Consider the following 20,725-nt stretch of genomic DNA (forward strand, 5'->3'; position numbering starts at 1 on the left):
GAACCTGTAATCGAATTGCTGATGCTCCAGATACTCAACTAGTCTAAAGAAGGCCAGTTTTATTGCTTCTTTAATCAGCCCAACAGTTTTCAGCTGTGTTAACATAATTGCAAAAGGGTTTTCTAATGATCAATTAGCCTTTTAAAATGATAAACTTGGATTAGCAAACACAATGTGCCAGTGGAACACAGGACTGATGGTTGCTGATAATGGGCCTCTGTACGCCTATGTAGATATTCCATTACAAATCAGCTGTTTCCAACTACAGTAGTCATTTACAACATTAACAATTTGATGTTATTGTAGTGGTTGTTATTTGAAAACAAGGACATTTCTAAGTGACTTAATAAATCAATCAATCATCATCAGCAGCAGCATCCTTTATCCATTCACTGCTGGATGAAGGCCTCCCCAAGATGTTTCCACTTGTTTTGATGTACATTGTGTGATATATCTCTATTATAGAAAACACAATACATATACAGAAACTGGAAACAACACAACAAGCATGGAAAGATACATACTTGGAATAACAAGAAGTGACAAAAACAAAAAAAAATGGATCAGAGAACAAACAAAAGTATGTGACATAATTGAAAGAGTGAACATTTTAAAATGGCAATGAGTAGGACATATAGCGAGAACATACTAAAGATGGACAAAAGAAGCCATCACAATAGATGACAAAAATACCTAAAAGATAGCAAGATTAAAAATAAGTCTTTCTGGCATGATATGAAAAAGAGATGCTGTACATCAAAACAAGTGGTAATAGGGCTGATGATGATAATGATGATGGGGATGATAAACAGTGCCTTGCCAAAGTAATCAAACCCTTCCTATGATGTCCCATTTTGTGAAATTATGAAATTATGCATAATCTCTTTTTAAACTAAATATTAAAATGAATGAAAATATGAATGCTCAAACTGAAGACTTTTAAGGGTAAGATAAGTTACAGTAAATACCAGCAAGAACTAAAGAGAAAAAATTGCCATGTTTATTGCAGAAGTATTCCATAAACTCAATATTTGGTGGAAGGACCTCTGGCAACATGATGCTGCCACTACCATGTTTGACTGTAGGGCTCATGTTGACTGGGAGATGTGCTGGGTTGGGTCTGCACCAAAAGTAACTCTTGACATTTAGATTAAAAAGTTCCAAGTTCCAACCACAACACCATTTTGACAACACTTTTTGCGGGATCACTCGGGTGCTTTAAGGTGGCTTATCTTTAGTAATGGCTTGTTTTGTGAAGTGTTCTGGATATTGGTACTGATGTACATTTGATCCCATTTCAGTCATTGAACTCAGTAGCTCTTTCAAAGTTGCCATTGGCCTCAAAGTAGTATCCCTCACCAGTTTCCACCTTGCCTGGCTGTTCATCTATACTGTGTCTGGATGATACAATGCACCTTCCATTTATTGATGATTGAGTACACTGCTCACAGGGATATTCAGAAACTTCAATATTTTTTGTACCCTTCTGATCTATGCTGTTCAATGACTCTATCCCTGTCAACGCACAGTAGAATTTCTGTTATGCAATTGTTTGAATAGGCCCCTTCAACTATATTTCTAAACATAGCTCAATTGGATTCCACCATTACATATAATGTTATTTAAACTGAAAATCAAATGAAGCAAATATTGTGCTTGTTTGTATGTCTTTGTTTTGAAACCAAGAATTACCTTTACTTCATGGAGGCTGACATGTACCATGTAACATGTTCAGAAACTAACATGATTAAGGAGCTGAGAACTAAACAAGACATCCAAAAGACAAGCAGGCGCTAAGCAACTTCTAAAGGCACCAAGATCTATTATAGATGCGTATGAAATGAATTAATTGCTCAAAGCCATTAGTGTCTGCCTTGACTTCTCAGCATTACACTAACAGAAATGGATTCATCACTAATAGATGGAGGATTGCGAGTGTATTTCAGATGTATGAGACCTCTTTCAAAGGTTTCTTTCCTTGTGAGGTTTGATTTTTCTTCCTTCTTTCTTCTCAGTGGGATTTGCTTGGTAAAGCTCACACCATCACTATTTAACAGTATGTAGGACAGCATCCCCACAGTCAACACAGCAGCAGAATTCATTACTCCGGTGTTCTAGTCTTTCCATTTGTTACTTCTTCACTTCACCTACTCCTGGAACACAACCCAGTAAATGTTCAATCTGATAGCAAAAGCAACATTTTCGATTTTCTTCATGAAATGTTTGAAAGCCATGTTTTTATCCCCCTCCTTCCTTTGGAATTGTGGAAGAAGTAAATTTGCAGGCACTGCTACATTCTCCTTATTTAACAGAACGGGATCTGACAACGACTAACATGTTCAGATTTGTATTTATGTGAAACCTTTTTTTTTTTTTTGTAGGATGAATAAGGCTTAACGTTTTAATCATCCTAATATTACTATCATGTGACTGGTGTTGAGTAATCATTACATGACCTCTCTTGCAGTAAACCAACTTGAGGTGCTAAACCTCAGCTTGCCCCCTGGAATTTTTGGAGTAGGTTAAAGCAGCTTGGTGGCAGAACACTGCAGCAAGAAAACCTATAGACCTATACAGAAAACTCAACCCTTCAAAGTGAATTGTTTTGTTGGAGCTGATTCCGATACCTATTTATGTTGTTAACCTGGCTAAGGATGGCAGTATTCCATATTATTAGCTATTTAGGTTTTCTTCTGAAATGCAGTTGCCGATATTAATAGTTCTGCTGCACTGTATAACAGGGCAAAGGAGAAATACAATAACGCAACTGCCAATCAGTTTCAAAATGAAACAAAAAGGTGGTGCTTTGACGTTTTTAGCTTTCCAGCAGTGAAATTATTTGCTTTTGATACCATACATTCCAGTCATACATTTTTCAGCAGGACAGCACCATAGTATGAACTCAAGAGCAAGGAACCTGAATCACTGTTTGGCATAGATTGACAACTGGGCATTGGAAGTCGCTCGTGTACCAAGCACCACAGACATAAGGATATTAGAAGGATTTCTCTTCACACTGGGCAGGGTTTACTTCAGTGCAAGTGATAGATTGGACTTTTATCAAGCTTTACTAAGGTGGTGGGGCTAATTTTATGGGAAGTAAGCAGACGTAAGTAGGACAGCACAGAGCAATTCTTTGGATGTCTGTTTCTGGAAGGGGTATAGAACAACCCCTAACTGAGGTGATTAACACTTGCAATTAAAGAACAGCTGCAAGAGTTTATTCTGTGTAATCAGCTAAGTGTGAAGAAACTGATTCCTCAGGTGAGTGGCAATGCTGTTCTGTACCACTCCCAGCCAACACCGTCCAAGTAGTTCAGTAATCGTTTTGGGCAGCATAAGATAAAACCTCCCGTTTTCTGTGCTCATTTTGGGTTTACCTAGCAACCCATTTCTGGTCATGTGGTTTCTTGGTAAGACTTGACAGATAATGTCATCCAGTTTGAACAAACCTGATAAATTGAAACCATTTTACCATGTAGTGCAATACACACATTTGAAAACAAACAAAAATCTACTTTGCACTTTAGGGCCACTGTACGAAAAGTATTTTTAGTCAAGTTCAGTTTACTTTAAATTTCTACTTTGAATTAGTTATTTTGCTGACACTGATGCACAAAGCAACGGCATCTAGATCTATGGCTGTATTTGAACAAAAATGTTTGGCGAGTGGTGGCTTTATTTGATTGTCTTTAACACTCCCAAATGTTAAAAAGCTTTTTGTGCTCCAACAACCCTATGAAATGATTTTTTTTTTTCATCCTTTTCATTCTTTTATCAGCCTTGTTTGAACTCTGGATGACTATCTTTCACTCAAGTATCATTACGACAGTCAGCTGACTTTTTTTTTTTGAAAGGCCGGTATGTAAGCAAGGAATGACAGCAGAAACTGGAGGCACTAATAAGATGTCAGGGTTAAGCAGATATCCAAATCCAGCTGAAGGCAGTTTATAAATCACCTAATATGTTATATCCATTAATGGAGTGATCTGTTAAATAAATGGTCAGAGTAAAGCTAACGTTTAATTGATCATTGCCTCTGTATTGCCTTAACTGACATTTTGTGTCTGGACGACTAACTTCTGTGTTTTTCACTACTTAACTACATGACTGTGACTAGCCACACTCAGTATCGTTTACCTTAATTCTGTAACATGTCTACACTGAATTTGCATTGTAATTATTCATTTTATGTGAATATATACATTTTATTTGAATCTATACAAAATGTTAACATACGATGTAACGTCCATAAATATGCAGCATGAAATTAAAAAATAAAAGGTACACCAGTTTTAAAAATGGAAGGTGTTAAAATGTGTTACTGCTCAGTCTGAAGTATGCCTCTCTTTGTACTGCCACATAATAGTGATCAAAGGATTGCAGTGCTCCTCCAGATTGTCTTGCAGAAGTCTGTAGTCAAGGAAGATTTATGCCGCACAAGAGATTAATTACACTGTCAGAGAAACGTATCTCCTGGAAATGCATTCGGATTAAATTGATTCGTAGCCCCATATTTTGATTATTAGTGGATGAAAAAAAAGTTGATTCTTTTGCATTGGTATCTGCTGAGGCAGGTATCATAATAAAGTTATGCAGGAAGCTAGCTAAGTTAATTAGGCTTGCATGTAGCCCTTCCCCACAGTAATGAACTGAGAAACATCAGTGTGAAAAGCACTGGAAAATAAGTCTATTCACACCTTCTTTCATGTCTTTCATCCAGTGCATTTAGTGGATCATGAATGTAGCTTTTCTGATGATGCAGAGATGTGAGTTTGAGTTCTGACTGGCACCTACAGTGGGGGAAAAGAGTATTTGATCCCCTGCTGATTTTGTACGTTTGCCCATTGACAAAGAAATGATCAGTCTATAATTTTAATGATAGGTGTATTTTAACAGTGAGAGACAGAATAACAACAGAAAAATCCAGAAAAATGAATTTAAAAAAAGTAATCAATTGATTTGCATGTTAATGAGGGAAATAAGTATTTGACCCCTTCGACTTAGTACTTGGTGGCAAAACCCTTGTTGGCAATCACAGAGGTCAGACGTTTCTTGTAGTTGGCCACCAGGTTTGCACACATCTCAGGAGGGATTTTGTCCCACTCCTCTTTGCAGATCCTCTCCAAGTCATTAAGGTTTCGAGGCTGACGTTTGGCAATTCGAACCTTCAGCTCCCTCCACAGATTTTCTATGGGATTAAGGTCTGGAGACTGGCTAGGCCACTCCAGAACCTTAATGTGCTTCTTCTTGAGCCACTCCTTTGTTGCCTTGGCTGTGTGTTTTGGGTCATTGTCATGCTGGAATACCATCCACGACCCATTTTCAATGCCCTGGCTGAGGGAAGGAGGTTCTCGTCCAAGATTTGACTGTACATGCCCCATCCATCGTCCCTTTGATGCGGTGCAGTTGTCCTGTCCCCTTAGCAGAAAAACACCCCCAAAGCATAATGTTTCCACCTCCATGTTTGACGGTGGGGATGGTGTTCTTGGGGTCATTCCTCCTCCTACAAACACGGCGAGTTGAGTTGATGCCAAAGAGCTTGATTTTGGTCTCATCTGACCACAACACTTTCACTTAGTTCTCCTCTGAATCATTCAGATGTTGGCAAACTTCAGACGGGCCTGTACATGTGCTTTCTTGAGCAGGATGTCCTTGCGGGCGCTACAGGATTTCAGTCCTTCACGGCGTAGTGTGTTACCAATTGTTTTCTTGGTGACTATGGTCCCAGCTGCCTTGAGATCATTAACAAGATCCTCCCGTGTAGTTCTGGGCTGATTCCTCACCGTTCTCATGATCATTGAAACTCCACGAGGTGAGATCTTGCATGGAGCCCCAGACCGAGGGAGACTGACAGTTATTTTGTGTTTCTTCCATTTGCGAATAATCGCACCAACTGTTGTCACCTTCTCACCAAGCTGCTTGGCGATGGTCTTGTAGCCCATTCCAGCCTTGTGTAGGTCTACAATCTTGTCCCTGACATCCTTGGACAGCTCTTTGGTCTTGGCCATGGTGGAGAGTTTGGAATCTGATTGATTGATTGCTTCTGTGGACAGGTGTCTTTTATACAGGTAACGAGCTGAGATTAGGAGCATTCCCTTTAAGAGAGTGCTCCTAATCTCAGCTCGTTACCTGTATAAAAGACACCTGGGAGCCAGAAATCTTGCTGATTGATAGGGGATCAAATACGTATTTCCCTCATTAACATGCAAATCAATTTATAACTTTTTTGAAATGCGTTTTTCTGGATTTTTTTGTTGTTATTCGGTCTCTCACTGTTAAAATACACCTACCATTAAAATAATAGACTGATCATTTCTTTGTCAGTGGGCAAACGTACAAAATCAGCAGGGGATCAAATACTTTTTTCCCTCACTGTATAGCAGTTTAGGGATTACTTGTACATACTGTGTTCACAAATTCAAAAGCAGAAACGTGTAACTGTTCATAGAAAGCAACATGCTTAATTTTTTAATCAATCGGTTGAAACAGGTAGCTTTCTCAGCAAATTACAATGTCTTTATCTCTAATTACTAATAAAGCAGTTTTTTTTTTTTTTTTTACATATCATTCATCAATTGTTTATTAAGATGTGCATAACTTAAAAACTCCCCTAAAAAAATATTGTTGAGGTTACGAGAGTATTTGCGAAGCCCATTTTTAACATGAAGCTGAGTTGGCAGATGTTTATTACCTTTAAAGCAGAGTTCATTTAGTCAGCCTCGTACTTGAGTTTCAGCCTCATGCTCTCCCTTTCACTAATGAAAACATTGTCAACACTGTTAAATATTGAAATAAAAATTATAATCAGAATACCTTGTCACATCAAAAAGGAAAAAACATAACAATACAAGTCAATTTTAGTTTGGAAGACAGCATCTGAGCCTTCCAGGAAATTGAACGAAGAGAACTACTGTCTCTGATATTTGACACTGCCCCACTAAAACCAGTGCACACCATGTTCACAAGACAGGGACTAAAATGTATATTGCTGTAGAGGGAGCTGGGACAGGAAGACGTTTGGCCTGGACCAGGGAGGGAGCTGAGATAGTTTTAGAGGAGATCCGCTTCAGCAAAAGCCCTGCCAGGGAATTTGGGAAAAAACGAAGCTGATGGAGTGGAGGTGATCTCAGCAGACACCAGCTGTAGGATTAGAAGCTGGCAATCTGACTAATTCTGCTCAGCACCTGCTTGCCTCCCCTGCTTTATGTTCGGAGTAGCGTGATCCTCTTTTCACGGCTCTGATGTCCTTAGAAAACATGAGAGGTGTGCGGACGCCTGTGTTTTGTAGCCTGTTTACGCCACGCTGCACCCGCTTATGTTACGTGAAAGTGCTTGGGCACTTCTGGTAGTCGGCGTGCTCGGTGCGGGAGCTGATCCACTCTATGTCAACCCCAGCCATCTGCACTTCATTGATACCCATTGCAGAGGAGCCGATATACCTACCCAGGGCACTCTCCTCATCCCTTTCCCCCCCAGCAGGCGCAAGTGTGCTGCCAGGACTCAGCTATCCTATCCCCTCTCCCATTTCTGCTTCATTACACCAAAGGAAGTGAGCTTTTTTTAGGACATTATTCTAAAATGTGTATAATGTGCATACTCACGCAGAGGCATATTCGTGGGGCTGTGTGGAAATGTTACTGAAATCCAACTAAGGAAGGAAGAATTGGAGTAAATCCGATTGCTATGACGATGCTTGCGTATACTTCTGACGACCACTCCATAGAAACCAATGTGCAAAATGTACACACTCGCCCAGCATGCAGCCAAATCTGAACATATATAATTGATCAATAAGAATAGTTTAGTAAACATTATGTATTTAGCTAGATAAATTACATGGTTTCAAATGAAGGATGTGAGAGCTTTCAACTACCACTGTAGAAAATAGCAATTTCTAATTATATTTTTAGATAAGGCTCAGGAAGGATTACCCATCACTGGACTGTTGAATATGATGTGATACCAGACCTATAAAATTAGTAGTTGATTACATAGATGGATTGCTTCTGGACAGCTGGCATTTTGTGAAAAGCTGTGCTTGAGGATGTATGGTATGTTACCTTTATTATGCTTCAAGAAGTGTTTTTCAGTTTATCTGCTTTTTTTTTTTTACAGTTATGGTCTTTCTATAGTATTATACTTCAGACGGCGCTTGCGGAAATGTGCATCTCCCATAGTGATGTAGTTGTTTGATTTCCTTTCCCTTGTCCTCCATAGAGATAAAACCATTTGAACATCCAGCCAAAAGGGCCCCCTGGCTTTGTACATAACCCATGTGCTGTAATAATAGGTTTTATCATTCATTGTGGAGTACAGGGCAACCTGCCTGGCCGTTATATTAGGACCTGTCCATCTACTGGCTGTGTAATCCTCACAGACTGGGTGAGTGGTTAAAATGGTAGGGTACAACAGAGACGAGCCACTTTTCCTAAATCACCACTTTACAATTAGTAATCTACTTCTTTCCATTTTTAGTTTACCACTTCCATTACAAAGCATTAACCAGAACCAACTATTTTACATCATAACAATCATTCAATCAATACTACTTACAACACAGACGCACAGTGAATCGAACCATTTGTCTGGTATCAGAGCAATGAATAAACAGTAGATTGAGTCTAATCTTATATTCAGATATCCACAAATTTTTGGGTTACAGGTAGTTGGATGCTTTTATCATGCTGGCTTCATTATGTTACATTATGCACAGTATATTTTGAAAAATATTAATTACTGTTGAAAGCTGGCTGTTAACTACATTCATAGCACCCTTATGAAGGACAGTGTATTCTAGTTTTTATAATTTACATTTTGCTTACTTTCAATGTTTGTTTCTGGTGTCCCTATTTGACTTTAAAGCTGCAATTTGCAAGTTTGTATGTTAGTTAAATTACAGAGATTCATGATGTTGTCCCGCAAGTCTACAAGTGAAAATAAATTAAATTATTTTTGAAAACAATTCAGTTGACTTACTCTGAATAGGCCTGTATTTACACTCGGAGAAGAATAATGCATTGCTCTGTATTGCTTGATTGCTATTGAAGGAGTGTCCTTTTTAATGGAAAATTATTATTGATAAATGCATTAGTCATTGTTAGATCTCAATGACTGAACTATGAAAAACATGTTACTTAACAGTGCTGATATTAGCTTTAAAGGCAGGTAGGTACAGCTGAAATAAAAATTGAAAGTAAGCAAGCCAATTAATTTTATCACCAGAAGGTATTTTAATAAACAGATTATTGTAAAACCAAAAATCCGACACAAAAACAGTGCAGCACAAATTAAGTATCCTTGGCGACGTCTGGTCCTGGCTGTTCTCTCTATGGCCGTTCTCCATGTGACCTGTGGGTCCAGCAGCAGTGGGATATACTTGGTATGTGCACTTGCTTGTAAAACATCTTCCACAATGCAAGGCAATTCTTTAAATGCAAAATCGTGTACAGTTTTTACAGAAACTGGAATAGTTACCCTGCTAATAGTTACTTTTTAGGATCTTTGTTTTGAAATTCCTGATTTCTCTTGCTAAAAGCTTGCACCAATACTGAGTGTGTTCTCTTTATTTTATCACATACACATTATAGCAAGTGTAATTGCAGGTGTATCAATATTCTTGTGAACCTATGCTCAGACAACAACAGTGCATGACACTGAACTAAGACATTAATACACAAATCTAATACAATTTAAATACAGACATGTGCAAGTCATGTGTAGAAGGCGCCAAAGAGGGCAGGGGGTGGGGGATTAGGCGAGCATGACCAGTTTGTTGCTCGGCTGTCTTTTCGGTTTGATTTTCTTTTTTTTTTTTAATTTTTGCTAGAGCTGTAAAGGAACAGGAAACGGTACACAGCATTATAGGTCAATCCATCATATCTTAACTTACCAACAGGATGGCTAACGTTTTGTGGATTATCATGTCTACAGTATATTCATGCATTAATAATTTTAGAATGAAGTACCTTGCATCCCTTTTTGTTTTAAATCAACAAAATACCTTACAATTTGTAAGGTTATTTCCATAGCTGTATGATTTGTCAGAAATATTTAATTGCTATTCGTGTGAACTGTTCTGCCCTGCTGTGTGATTACAAAGCTAATCTCTAACAGACTGTGGTAAATGTAATTAGGCTAGAAGTAACTGGAAATGGTAACAGTAATGTTCCGTAGGTATGACTGAAAACGGAACGTCTGCTGTTTATGCTATGGATTCACAGGGGAAATGAGTCATAAAGCACATTTGTGGAGGGCATGTGTAAGCTTTCTACATCTCCCCTGTGCTACAAGGGGCCATAACATAAGAAAGTTTACAAACGAGAGGAGGCCACTCAACCCATTGTGCTCGTTTGGTGTCCATTGATAATGATCCTATCCAGTCTATTTTTAAATGTTCCCAAATTTTCAGCTTCAACCACTTCGCTGGGGAGTTTGTTCCAGACTGTGACGACTCTCTGTGTGAAGAAGTGTCTCCTGTTTTTCATCTTGAATGCCTTGAAGCCCAATTTCCATTTGTGTCCCCGGGTGCGTGTGTCCCTGCTGATCTGGAAAAGCTCCTCTGGTTTGATGTGGTTGATGCCTTTCATGATTTTGAAGACTTGGGTCAAGTCCCCACGTAGTCTCCTCTGTTCCAGGGTGAAAAGGTTCAGTTCCCTCAGTCTCTCAGTAGGACGTTCCCTTCAGACCTGGAATAAGTCTGGTTGCTCTCCTCTGAACTGCCTCTAGAGCAGCGACATCTTTCTTGAAGTGTGGAGCCCAGAACTGTACACAGTATCCAGATGAGCTCTAACTAGTGCATTGTACAGTCTGAACATTACTGCCCTTATTCTAAATTCTACACTTTTGATGTTTGCTTTTTTTTTTATTGCTTCCCCACATTGTTTGGACGGAGAAAGGTGAGGAGTCCACGTAGACTCCTAGGTCTTTCTCATGCGTTACTTCATCTATTTCTATTCCTCTATATGTAATTATGTGGGAACAGGGACAAGCGGACTACATGGGAGAGGACTCTTTTGATAATATACAGAAAAAGCTTGACTCCTTCCTAAAGTAAAAGATCTGCATGTAATACCTTGTACTTGTCCACATTGAAGTTCATCTGCCAGGTGTCGGCCCACAACTGAATATTACCTAAGTCCCTCTGAATAGCCTGTGCTGCCGAGATTGTATCTGCTGAGCCACCTATTTTAGTATCATCTGCAAATTTGACAAGTTTGCTAACTATCTCAGAGTCCAGATCATCAATATAGATTAGAAAAAGCAAAGGCCCTAGTACTGATCCCTGTGGAACTCCACTAACAACCTCACTCCAGTTAGAAGCAACTCCTCTAATCGACACCCTCTGTTTCCTATACATCAACCAGTTCATAATCCATCTACTTACATTACCCTCAATGCCTACAGCTTCCAATTTGAGGATCAGTCTTTGGTGTGGAACAGTGAGCCAGGTTCATTCATAGCTAGTGCCACCAAATAGGAGCAGATTCATGACTATGTATGTATTTATTTATTTATTTATTTATATTAATTGAACAACATTATAGACTCCCAGAGAGAGAGGGGGGAAAAAAAAGAGAGAAAAAACTTGATGCAGTGGGACTTATATTCTGTATTCTTTATTGGGTTTAAAGAACACAAACACAGGAGGTCTGTCAAATCAAAATGAAACTCTGCCTCCCTCAGACTCTTAGAAGGTTTAGGAGATATTGTTAAGGTATTTGGGTCAGTGTAATGGGTGACTTCATCAGCCCGGTAATCCCCCAGCAGTTCTGGCATCTCCACGAGACAATGGAATTGCATGCACATAAATATACATAAGGTGAAAAACTGGTCCAGCAATATATTATTATATTATGTCCTGCAGGCATTAGTGTTGGCTTATGAACACGCAACATGTGAAACAGCCTCATGTCCATAATTTGCCAGGGTTATCTCTCATGTGAAACCAGTAATGTGACAGGGCTTGTCCTGTTCTACTGGAGGCTAAAACAACCATGACCACTCACTCATTCCTCCACAAGCTCTTAAAAATAATAAGGCTTCAATTTTTCAAATCTCATTTACTGGTCTTCAAGACAGAGAAACAGCCCCTTGCGTTGCGTTTTCAGCAATCTGCCTTCAGTTTTGAAATATTGGGAGATGGGGTCATTAAAAAGTATTAATGTTTAAGGAAGAGTTTATTTTAATAGTTTCATTTTGAGGGCACTCAAATGAAAAAGAAAATGCTGTGGACCATAGACTCTCCGGTAGTATTAATATATATTTGTCCTCCTTAATAGACTTAAGATTACTGTGAATGCAGCTGGAAATTATTCTTTGCATCCCCCAGTGTCTCCTGCATCACTTGCCTGTGAGGAATCAGATAGTGTGAAATATGAAAATGACTCACCAGGCACTCAGGGAATTGATGGGATTTTGGAAAGTTCAACGGTGATCCCATCACCACATACTTATTCACTTACATTTTATAATTTTTTTTAAACGGGAAGATTTATTTATTTGTTTGTTTGTCCCATGTCTCATCGTTATTGAGCATAAAATAGTAAATAGATTAATTCAAGAGACTCTGATGAGACTGAGCAGAGAGTACCTCAAATTTGACAGAATAACCCTTAACCCAGGCCTTAATTCTGCATCTAAATGTTTTTTCCCCACTCTAATGAATCGTGTCTGCCATTTGATTATTTAACCGAGAGACGGATGAAGTGCCAACCTGCGGCCTAGTATGGATCATAAACCGTTCTCTGTAATAACACCCACTTCAACAGTAGGCTGACATTAAGAACTCGAGGAGACATCTTCTGAGGATTGTTATTTCTCTGATAGCGTTTAGTGGCACCCTTTTTATAATTAGGTAGCCCTTTTATCTCCTCTCACATTAGTTCTGATTGCGCCGTGTGCTGCAGTTTTGTTGGGTCATCTGCTTCATTTCTCCCCTCTTCAACATATTCCAGGACTTTTATTTGCATAACAAGATAGGCCTGCATAATGAGGTGTCTTGCCGCTCACAATTACTGTTATGCAAATCATATTTTGATGAGCGGTCTGGGTAAATCAATGCATTATTTCCCTGTTCTCTACAGGTATATAGATTCTTCCAGTGCTTTGAACACAGCTGAGTTACTGAAAAACAAAATAAATGAAAGACCCCCCAAAAAGAAGCCTTTTTTTACTCGCATATTGCAGTGAATTATGTAAAACCATGATTACTAAATGTCCCAGCTCCTGAAAATTAAGACTCTACTGGACAGTTTCAGTTTTAAAACCCCATTCATTAATAGCATTTTGTCATTAGGGATTATGTTCTGACTATGTCCTGAATCAGTTGACTTCTCCAACTAACAAAATAATATGGTGACAACACTGCAACAATTGAGATCGGAGAATGATACCATTTTGCAACACCATTTTTTCTTCACAGGACCACTTCAAATCCTAAGACTTAAGTGATGCTTGTAGCAAAACATTAAATGGAATATGTAATGGGTCGCCCTTTGTTGTTCGTAAAATACCAGAACATTTGTTTGGATTTTAAATGACCAAAATACATATTTCCGTTTTAAATGTTACATTGCAACATTCAGAGAGCATCAGATGAAGACATTCAGAAACATTAAATAACATTGAGATTGATGCAAAAAATATTCAACCTTTCAGCAACATTTTGTAGTCAGTGTATGATTATTTCAGTTATGTCATACTTGGCAGAAGGAAAACACGATTTCACTAACTCACTGGTTGTGATCAGATGACTGAACTCGATCCACAACAGTCCACATGGGAGTCAAAAGTAGAGAGATGTAGTATAGAGGAAATTAGTATAATTATACATATGTATATCTATATTTACATCTAGCTATATCTATTAATAATATATATTATCACACACACACAGTGCCTATAAAAAGTCTACACCCCCTTTCACCTTTTGTTGCCCAGCCTTGAAGTAAAATGCAGTAGGATACCTTTATCTACACATCCTTCCAAGTGAAAAAGTATATTCTAAATTAGCAGAAAAGTAATAATAATAAACACTCTTAACTAGCTTGGTTGGTTAACCCTCACCCTAACCCTTGTAATAGCAATCCTAAATGAGCTCAGATGTAACCAGTCGCCTTCAAAATCAAACACTAATGCTGGGGTCACACTACACGATTTTGAGTCCGATTGGCAAATCGGCCCTGATGTCACAGGCAGCTGCTCGGGCGTGTCGCCGCCGCTGGTCGTGCAGTGAGAGACGGGCTGATGCGCCGCTGCCTCCGGTCTGATCGTAAGTGTCGGAGCCGCTGAGTTTATTAAACAAGTTTCATATTTACGACTCGATCGGCGCCGACCGTGGAGAGTGACCAAGTAGTATCTGTAATTGACCCAGGTCTGTGCAAAATATCGATCCCTACAATGCGATGCTCATACTGTGGCATGGATATAGCCTGTGTGTTGCTCACCTATGGCTCTCACACAGAGTAGACAGGCTGTTGTCCTCGCCTCCCCAGCCATGTCTTCACACACATCCTCTTTTCTCTCCGCTTTGTGTGTTTGTCCGCACAGACGAACACAAACGGCAGCAGCGGCTTGTGGTCGCGTTCTTTCCGCAGTTTTGCACAGATCTGCAGAAATCCACGGATCCCATTGGTGGAGCAGCGCAGATCTGCGCTACACAAACGTGACCTGTACATGTGCACGTCCGTGTTTGTTGAACTTCTCTCTGGATGGATCACGCGTGTTTCTGCGAGATGTGGGGAGTTTAGAGGCTGTGTTGGAGATCCTCACGACAAGGATTTCAGATCCGTTGTGAAGTGTGTCTCCTGCACTTAAGCGATCGTGTAGTGTGCACTCCTTCATGACGCAAAAGACATAAATTCGCTGCAAAAAAGTGTGAGCCGCCCACTGGTCACAAAATCTGGTCAGATTGTAGAAATCGTGTTGTGTGACTCCAGCTTATGTTAAATGTCCTCCACCTGTGTTAAATGCTAGTGATTCATGTGATTTCAGGAAGGACAAGAAAATAAATAAATAACTAAAAAACATATATTTAAATAACTGTAAAATTGACCAGGCAGTCATAATACTTAACACAATATGCTGTGATCATCTTCCAGATCTTTCATCACTTGGGATCCATTTTATAACTTCCTTTGTTCATCTTTGAAAAGATCTTCTTGAAATTGCCATTTTAACATTTTCACTCCTGATGTCATGTGAGAGTAATGTCAAATATTTTTGTTCTTGGATGTATTAATTTATTTTTATATTTTTCATACATATAATCACTACATGTATAGTTCAGTTCTTTGAAAGGTTGATTTATTCTGGCTGATTCTGTAATGGATCATTTTATATTTGTATGATGATGGGCTAGACCAAATCCAAAATTTGACCTAAATGCAAATAGTAATGTACAAACCTTTAACCTTTCAGTTTTAATTTACCATCAGAAAACACTCTTTGACTTAAAAATCAAAATAGATAGGGTACTAGTTTGTAATTTGCATTTCATGGTTGGTCGATACTTTGATCAGGACTATGTCTATGTTATTTGGTAGCTGAATTTATTTGCCAAACACAAACACTTGTCTTATAAAACAGACACTCTTCCTAGTGACCCAGTATAAACTGGACTGTCATTGTTTCAAATTCAAAGAGGGAAGAGTGCCAACTGTATGTCTATGCTATATGTTGAAAGAGCAGCTATTTGTTAGTGTTCAAAAAGACATTCAGGTACAGACAATAAAGAACCAGCAATGTAGTGCTTTCAATCAGGCAATCCGCATATCACCGGTTTGCTTTCAAACGTTTGATTTGACGCACATCTTACTCTATATGATTAGAGTGTAGCACACTGCATTGTTGATCAGTGCTGCAGCAGTAGTGTGCAGGATCCCGTGTGCTCCGGTTTTGGCATCCTTACCCATTACACTTTCAGTGAGTGTCCCATACAGTAAGTAGAGGTTCACTAAATCCCACAAGAATATACTCGACATCAGTTGAAATTGTCTTGCTTATCTTGAATAGTTCAATTTCCATGTACTTCTGAATGATAACCCTTAAAAAAAAATCTGGGAAACAAAATAATTAGGGATTCTGGCTACAGTTCTCACATCTGTGTTTTTGTGTTCTTTGTTCTAGAACATTGAGTATTACAAGCTGACATCTGAACAATTCCACGAGGCAGCAACCCAAGCAGAAGCTCACGTGAAGTAAGTAATCTGAATAATCAAACGGGACGTTCCCCCCCCCCTCAATGGATCATGCAACCATTAAACATGTTTGTCAGGACACACACTTGCAGATAGGTTTCCATTAGTCAAAAGAAAGAAAAGGGGAATTTCAACTGTATTTTATGCTTTGTATTGTACACAACTGGCTAATTATGTGCACATTTGTTTGTTTTTGTCTCCCCATACATGACTGAAAAATTGCCTTTTTTAGATCATTACTATTGGTGGTTCAGTCAGAACTGTGGTTTATTCCTCTCTCTCTCTCTCTTTACCACTTATACAAGTGTATAAGTCAGTAGTGGTTTTGAAAATAAAGCAACCGTACAAGATAAACACATGGGTGAGTGATGCATGAGTAACAGTAGCCTTTCAAACTGTTCTCGAACAAAGAAAAAGTTGATTGTTTGATCGAGGAACAAAAACTACCTGACAGCGATATGACAAACTCGAGGTACCATCGCTTGAATAATAAATTACCCACTGCAAAATATTCAGGAGAGAAGGTTTCTGTTTTCATAAAAATATGTATTCTTCATCTCGGAGTGTTGCTAACATTCCTGCTTTTTTCTACCTCAGTATTTAGAATTAATTTCAGTGCAAACTCATTATCTTTCAACTTCTGACCTTGGCAGAGGTGGTAATTCATGGACATAGTTTGCAGTGTGCACAACTTCTCTTCACAATGCAGTTTTGTGTTTTTAGTTTGTGTTTTGCAAGTGTAATCTATCACATCTGACTCATTATGAATGACGTCACAGTCTGTATTGCCTGTATTTCTTCCAATAAACAAATGGTCAGTAGGTTGTTCATTAAAACGTACCACTATAATCTCATATATGTTAAAGAATGGGCTTTGCAACTCATCCCTCCGAGCAAAAATGTGTTTTGATATTGTAGTATAACACTCTTGCCAGCTTCTGGTGTATTTTAAATGACTGTGTCTTAAAGCCTGACTGATCTTGAGGAATAAAAAAGCTTGTCTTGGAACCAGCATGAGGATTATTTGATCCTAGCATATTAATAATAATAAAATCATGAACTGATAAAGAAAGTCCATGTCAGTGAGGCGTTGCTTTTTATTAAACTTTACAATTATTATAAAGTAAGTCTTACCATTATGTGTAGATAGTTGTAATAGCTGAACAAAGTCACCATACAGCTTCCTTTAATTTTTCCTTCTCCTTATTGTACTTTGTTGGTTTTCTTTAGCGCACTTGACCTTCTTCATTATGATCTAGAAAGTTCTGCTACAGGGACGTGATGATTTAGGGAATGGAGTGCTTGTTGTAAGTTCTCATGAGGCAGTGCTATTGAGCCAACCCCTGGAGCCTGGTGGAAAACTAAGAGCGTTTTTGACAAGCTCATATTTCACCCATATTCCAGCTCGCATGTGGAACAACAAACTGTAAAGATTCTTATAAGATTGGGGGGGGGGGGCGGGGTGAGCAAACAACACTAGTGGCAACAAGAGAAAAGCTCTTACATTGCATTTCCTGGACAGTGAAGTTTCCATTATTGCAGCATCTTGGATCTCTTCATCCATTGCCTGTTTTAAATATTCAATATCCGCAACTCCTGACACCCTTTTCTTTCTTTTTTCTTCTTTCCATCTCAGTATTTTTGACATTAGTGCAGTTTCTTCTCCTTCAAGTTTTCTTTTGACTCTTCTTACAAAGGTAATACATACAAGATACCATGTGTAGAGAGGGCGTGTGTAGGTGGTTGAGGGAGTGGGGTCGATAATGTATGGACATTGCCACCCATTTCATTTTCCTTCTGATGCTTGCTCTTAACAAGCACTCTCCCAGGGAAAGACTGAACTTATGAAGCCAATGATAACTGATTTCAATAGCAATGTGTGTGTCCGTCTGTTTGAATGTCTGTCTGGGTTTCAGGAGGTCAGTGAGCTGTAAAGAATTCATAAGCCACAACTTGGTCATGGAGCAATGTCTTCTCGGACAGCATCAATTATTGCCTGGTACTCTTCTTTCTCCCTTTCACTAGCTGGTAACATTGGCTCCCACAACCCCCCTTTCACTGAATTTTTGCCACGCAGGACTGGAATGAGCGTGTTTGCCTGCTCGATTTATTTTTAGGCCCCTTAAAAACCTCTGAGGGATTTCTTATTCACAAGCCAAAGCTGACAAAATTTAAGGTTGAGCCATGAAAAAAAAAAAAAAAAGTATGTGTTTATAGTGACTTTTTGAGATCTATTTTTTCATCTATTTTTTCTGATCTCTCAGATTCTGCATTTGATAGACAAGTAAAGTTTTATTCAAAAAAGTGGTGGAAGAACCCGAACAAGAAATTTGTTAGAACTGCCATGAAGGCGCGCACGCAGATGATAGAGGCATCTATCTCTCCAAGGGGCAACCTAGATTCCTGAAACAAATTATAGTGGTAGTCTGAAGTGGCAATATCTCATTGTTCAATGCAGAGAGCTGCTTTGGGATTTCCTGCAGTTACTCATTGGATTGGGTCTGTCTTATTATGAAAAGAAATTAAAACGCAGTTGTTTATTTTGTAGAAAGAATTTATGTATAAATTATGGATCGATTTTCATTCTATGAATTAACAACAGGCTCGTGTATCATTTTATCTGTTTGTGTGTCTGCTGTATGTTTGTATTTGTGTGTGTATGTATTCATGTTTTTTTTTTTTTAATGGTTGTGTAATTTTAAAACATTATTGAAAAGCTACTGCATATAAATGTTGTTTTGTGGTCAAATTAAAGCTTCAGTAGCTTCATACTTCATTTCCTTTAACTGGTTTATATTTAACTGTAATTATATTTTACTGACTAACATATGCTGTTAACATTTAAACCAGGTATTATGAAGTCTGCTCTGTTCGCTATGGATCAACGTGCAGCAACTCCAGTGTGCATCTGAAAACAATAACTTGATAAGAAAGTTATTAAGGCTGTGCAATATTTGTTTTTGTTTTTGTGGATTTGCACCTGCATTAGGTAAATGAATGTATCCAGGCTTACAGATCCATATGATTGCCATCTGTCAATTAAAGAACAGGACATTCTGAAACTTGTTAGTACTACGGCCTTCTGTATTCCTAATACTGCCATTTGATCTAGCATTCTTGAGGTAAGGTAGAATAGAGTATCTAAATGATTTTGGCAAATCTCCTAAGATCTGTGTGTGTGTGTGTGTGTGTGTGTGTGTGTGTGTGTGTGTGTGTGTGTGTTTGATATTTTGATTTGGTTATGTATTTTTTTTTTTTACTCCGAAGGAGCTCACCCATGAGGCATTTTGGCTGGGCTAATGCACATCCATGCTAATACAACAACCTAATGGATTGTTCTGTAACCAAAAGTACAGCTGCTTGGTACAGTTTGTTTTCCCCTTTTTGCTTTTACTGTTTTTGTGCCATGCTTTAGACACCCGCTCTTTACTTTAAGGAATAAATGCCTGAAGGTTAAGAACAGTCGAGAAATGTTATCCCTTTGTGCTCACAGCTGTTCCACTTTCATGATATAAAGGCTAAAGTGCAATCCTTTTCAAATGTGTAAGTGATTCAAATAAACTCTAAAGCTTGCATTAGTTTGTCCATTTGAGTAATCCATGTACATTAGTGAATATTGGAATAGATCCTTTTGAAAATTTGTATCTTGGTGGGGGGGAGAAGAACAAAAAAACATTATCTGGGAGCTCCAGTTATCCATCCCAGCTTGGCAAAATTTTAAGGCTCTCTCTCCAAAGCAGTATTCATGGATGTTCAACTTTCCAAGAGCCGCTTCCTTGGCTTCCTTAAAATTATACTTGTGAAATTAAATTGCAGCACCTTTTCAAGCAACTGGTAACAGTTGTGTCTTGTGAATCAGATGTATGCTTTATTATTTATTTATTTTTCTCTTGAAATCACTTTGACACAGCAGACACTGCATGGTCATAATCATGGTGTTTTAAATAAAAACCTTAGAATAATATGACTTAAATCATCTAGACAAATTGTGCAGCTGTTGCACTAATCCTGTTTACATGTGAAGAGTTTTTTTCCTTTGTTTGTATTCTCTGGGTATTATTATTTTGCTGTTGAACATATTGTATTTTTCTTTTTCATCCACTCTAGCATGGCATTGGTCTGTATTAATATGCTTCATTGAGTGTACTTCAGTATGCCTGTGTACGCAGTAGTGGTACCAAGCTGAGAGCCAACCTGTGAGCCAGGTTTGCAACAACAGTATGTGAAATATCAGTTAATTACCCGAACATTAATGTTTTATTATTTAAATGAGAATATTTTTTGGTTTGTTTTTTGCTATTATCAGTCAGGTTACCTTATGAGTACATGCACTACATACACAGTATATCTTCTATATAGGTTCATTTACGCATGATTAGTTGGCTGTTGCTGTGCTGTCCCTGAATGTCTAATGTCTTTGACTGACTCAACATAAAGCCATCCTGGCACGATAGCGATTTTAGTTAACCTAGATCTCAAACTTGATTTGTCATAGATTTGTGTCGTCTGTAATGCTGCGATCAGTG

At 38.5% G+C, this 20,725-nt stretch overlaps 1 protein-coding gene across 3 annotated transcripts in view; it reads left to right on the forward strand.

The window, feature by feature from the left end:
* LOC136739466 (MICOS complex subunit mic25a) overlaps positions 1-20,725 on the forward strand; it is a 182,136-nt gene that overhangs the window by 73,091 nt on the left and 88,320 nt on the right. For all 3 annotated transcript variants that reach the window (XM_066698362.1, XM_066698364.1, XM_066698363.1), the window contains one exon: positions 16,129-16,199. In XM_066698362.1, the coding sequence (XP_066554459.1) occupies positions 16,129-16,199 (71 nt within the window). The remainder of the gene's footprint in view (positions 1-16,128; positions 16,200-20,725) is intronic.

This window comes from Amia ocellicauda, chromosome 3 (assembly GCF_036373705.1).
Source record: "Amia ocellicauda isolate fAmiCal2 chromosome 3, fAmiCal2.hap1, whole genome shotgun sequence".
In the NCBI taxonomy this organism is placed as follows: Eukaryota; Metazoa; Chordata; class Actinopteri; order Amiiformes; family Amiidae; genus Amia; species Amia ocellicauda.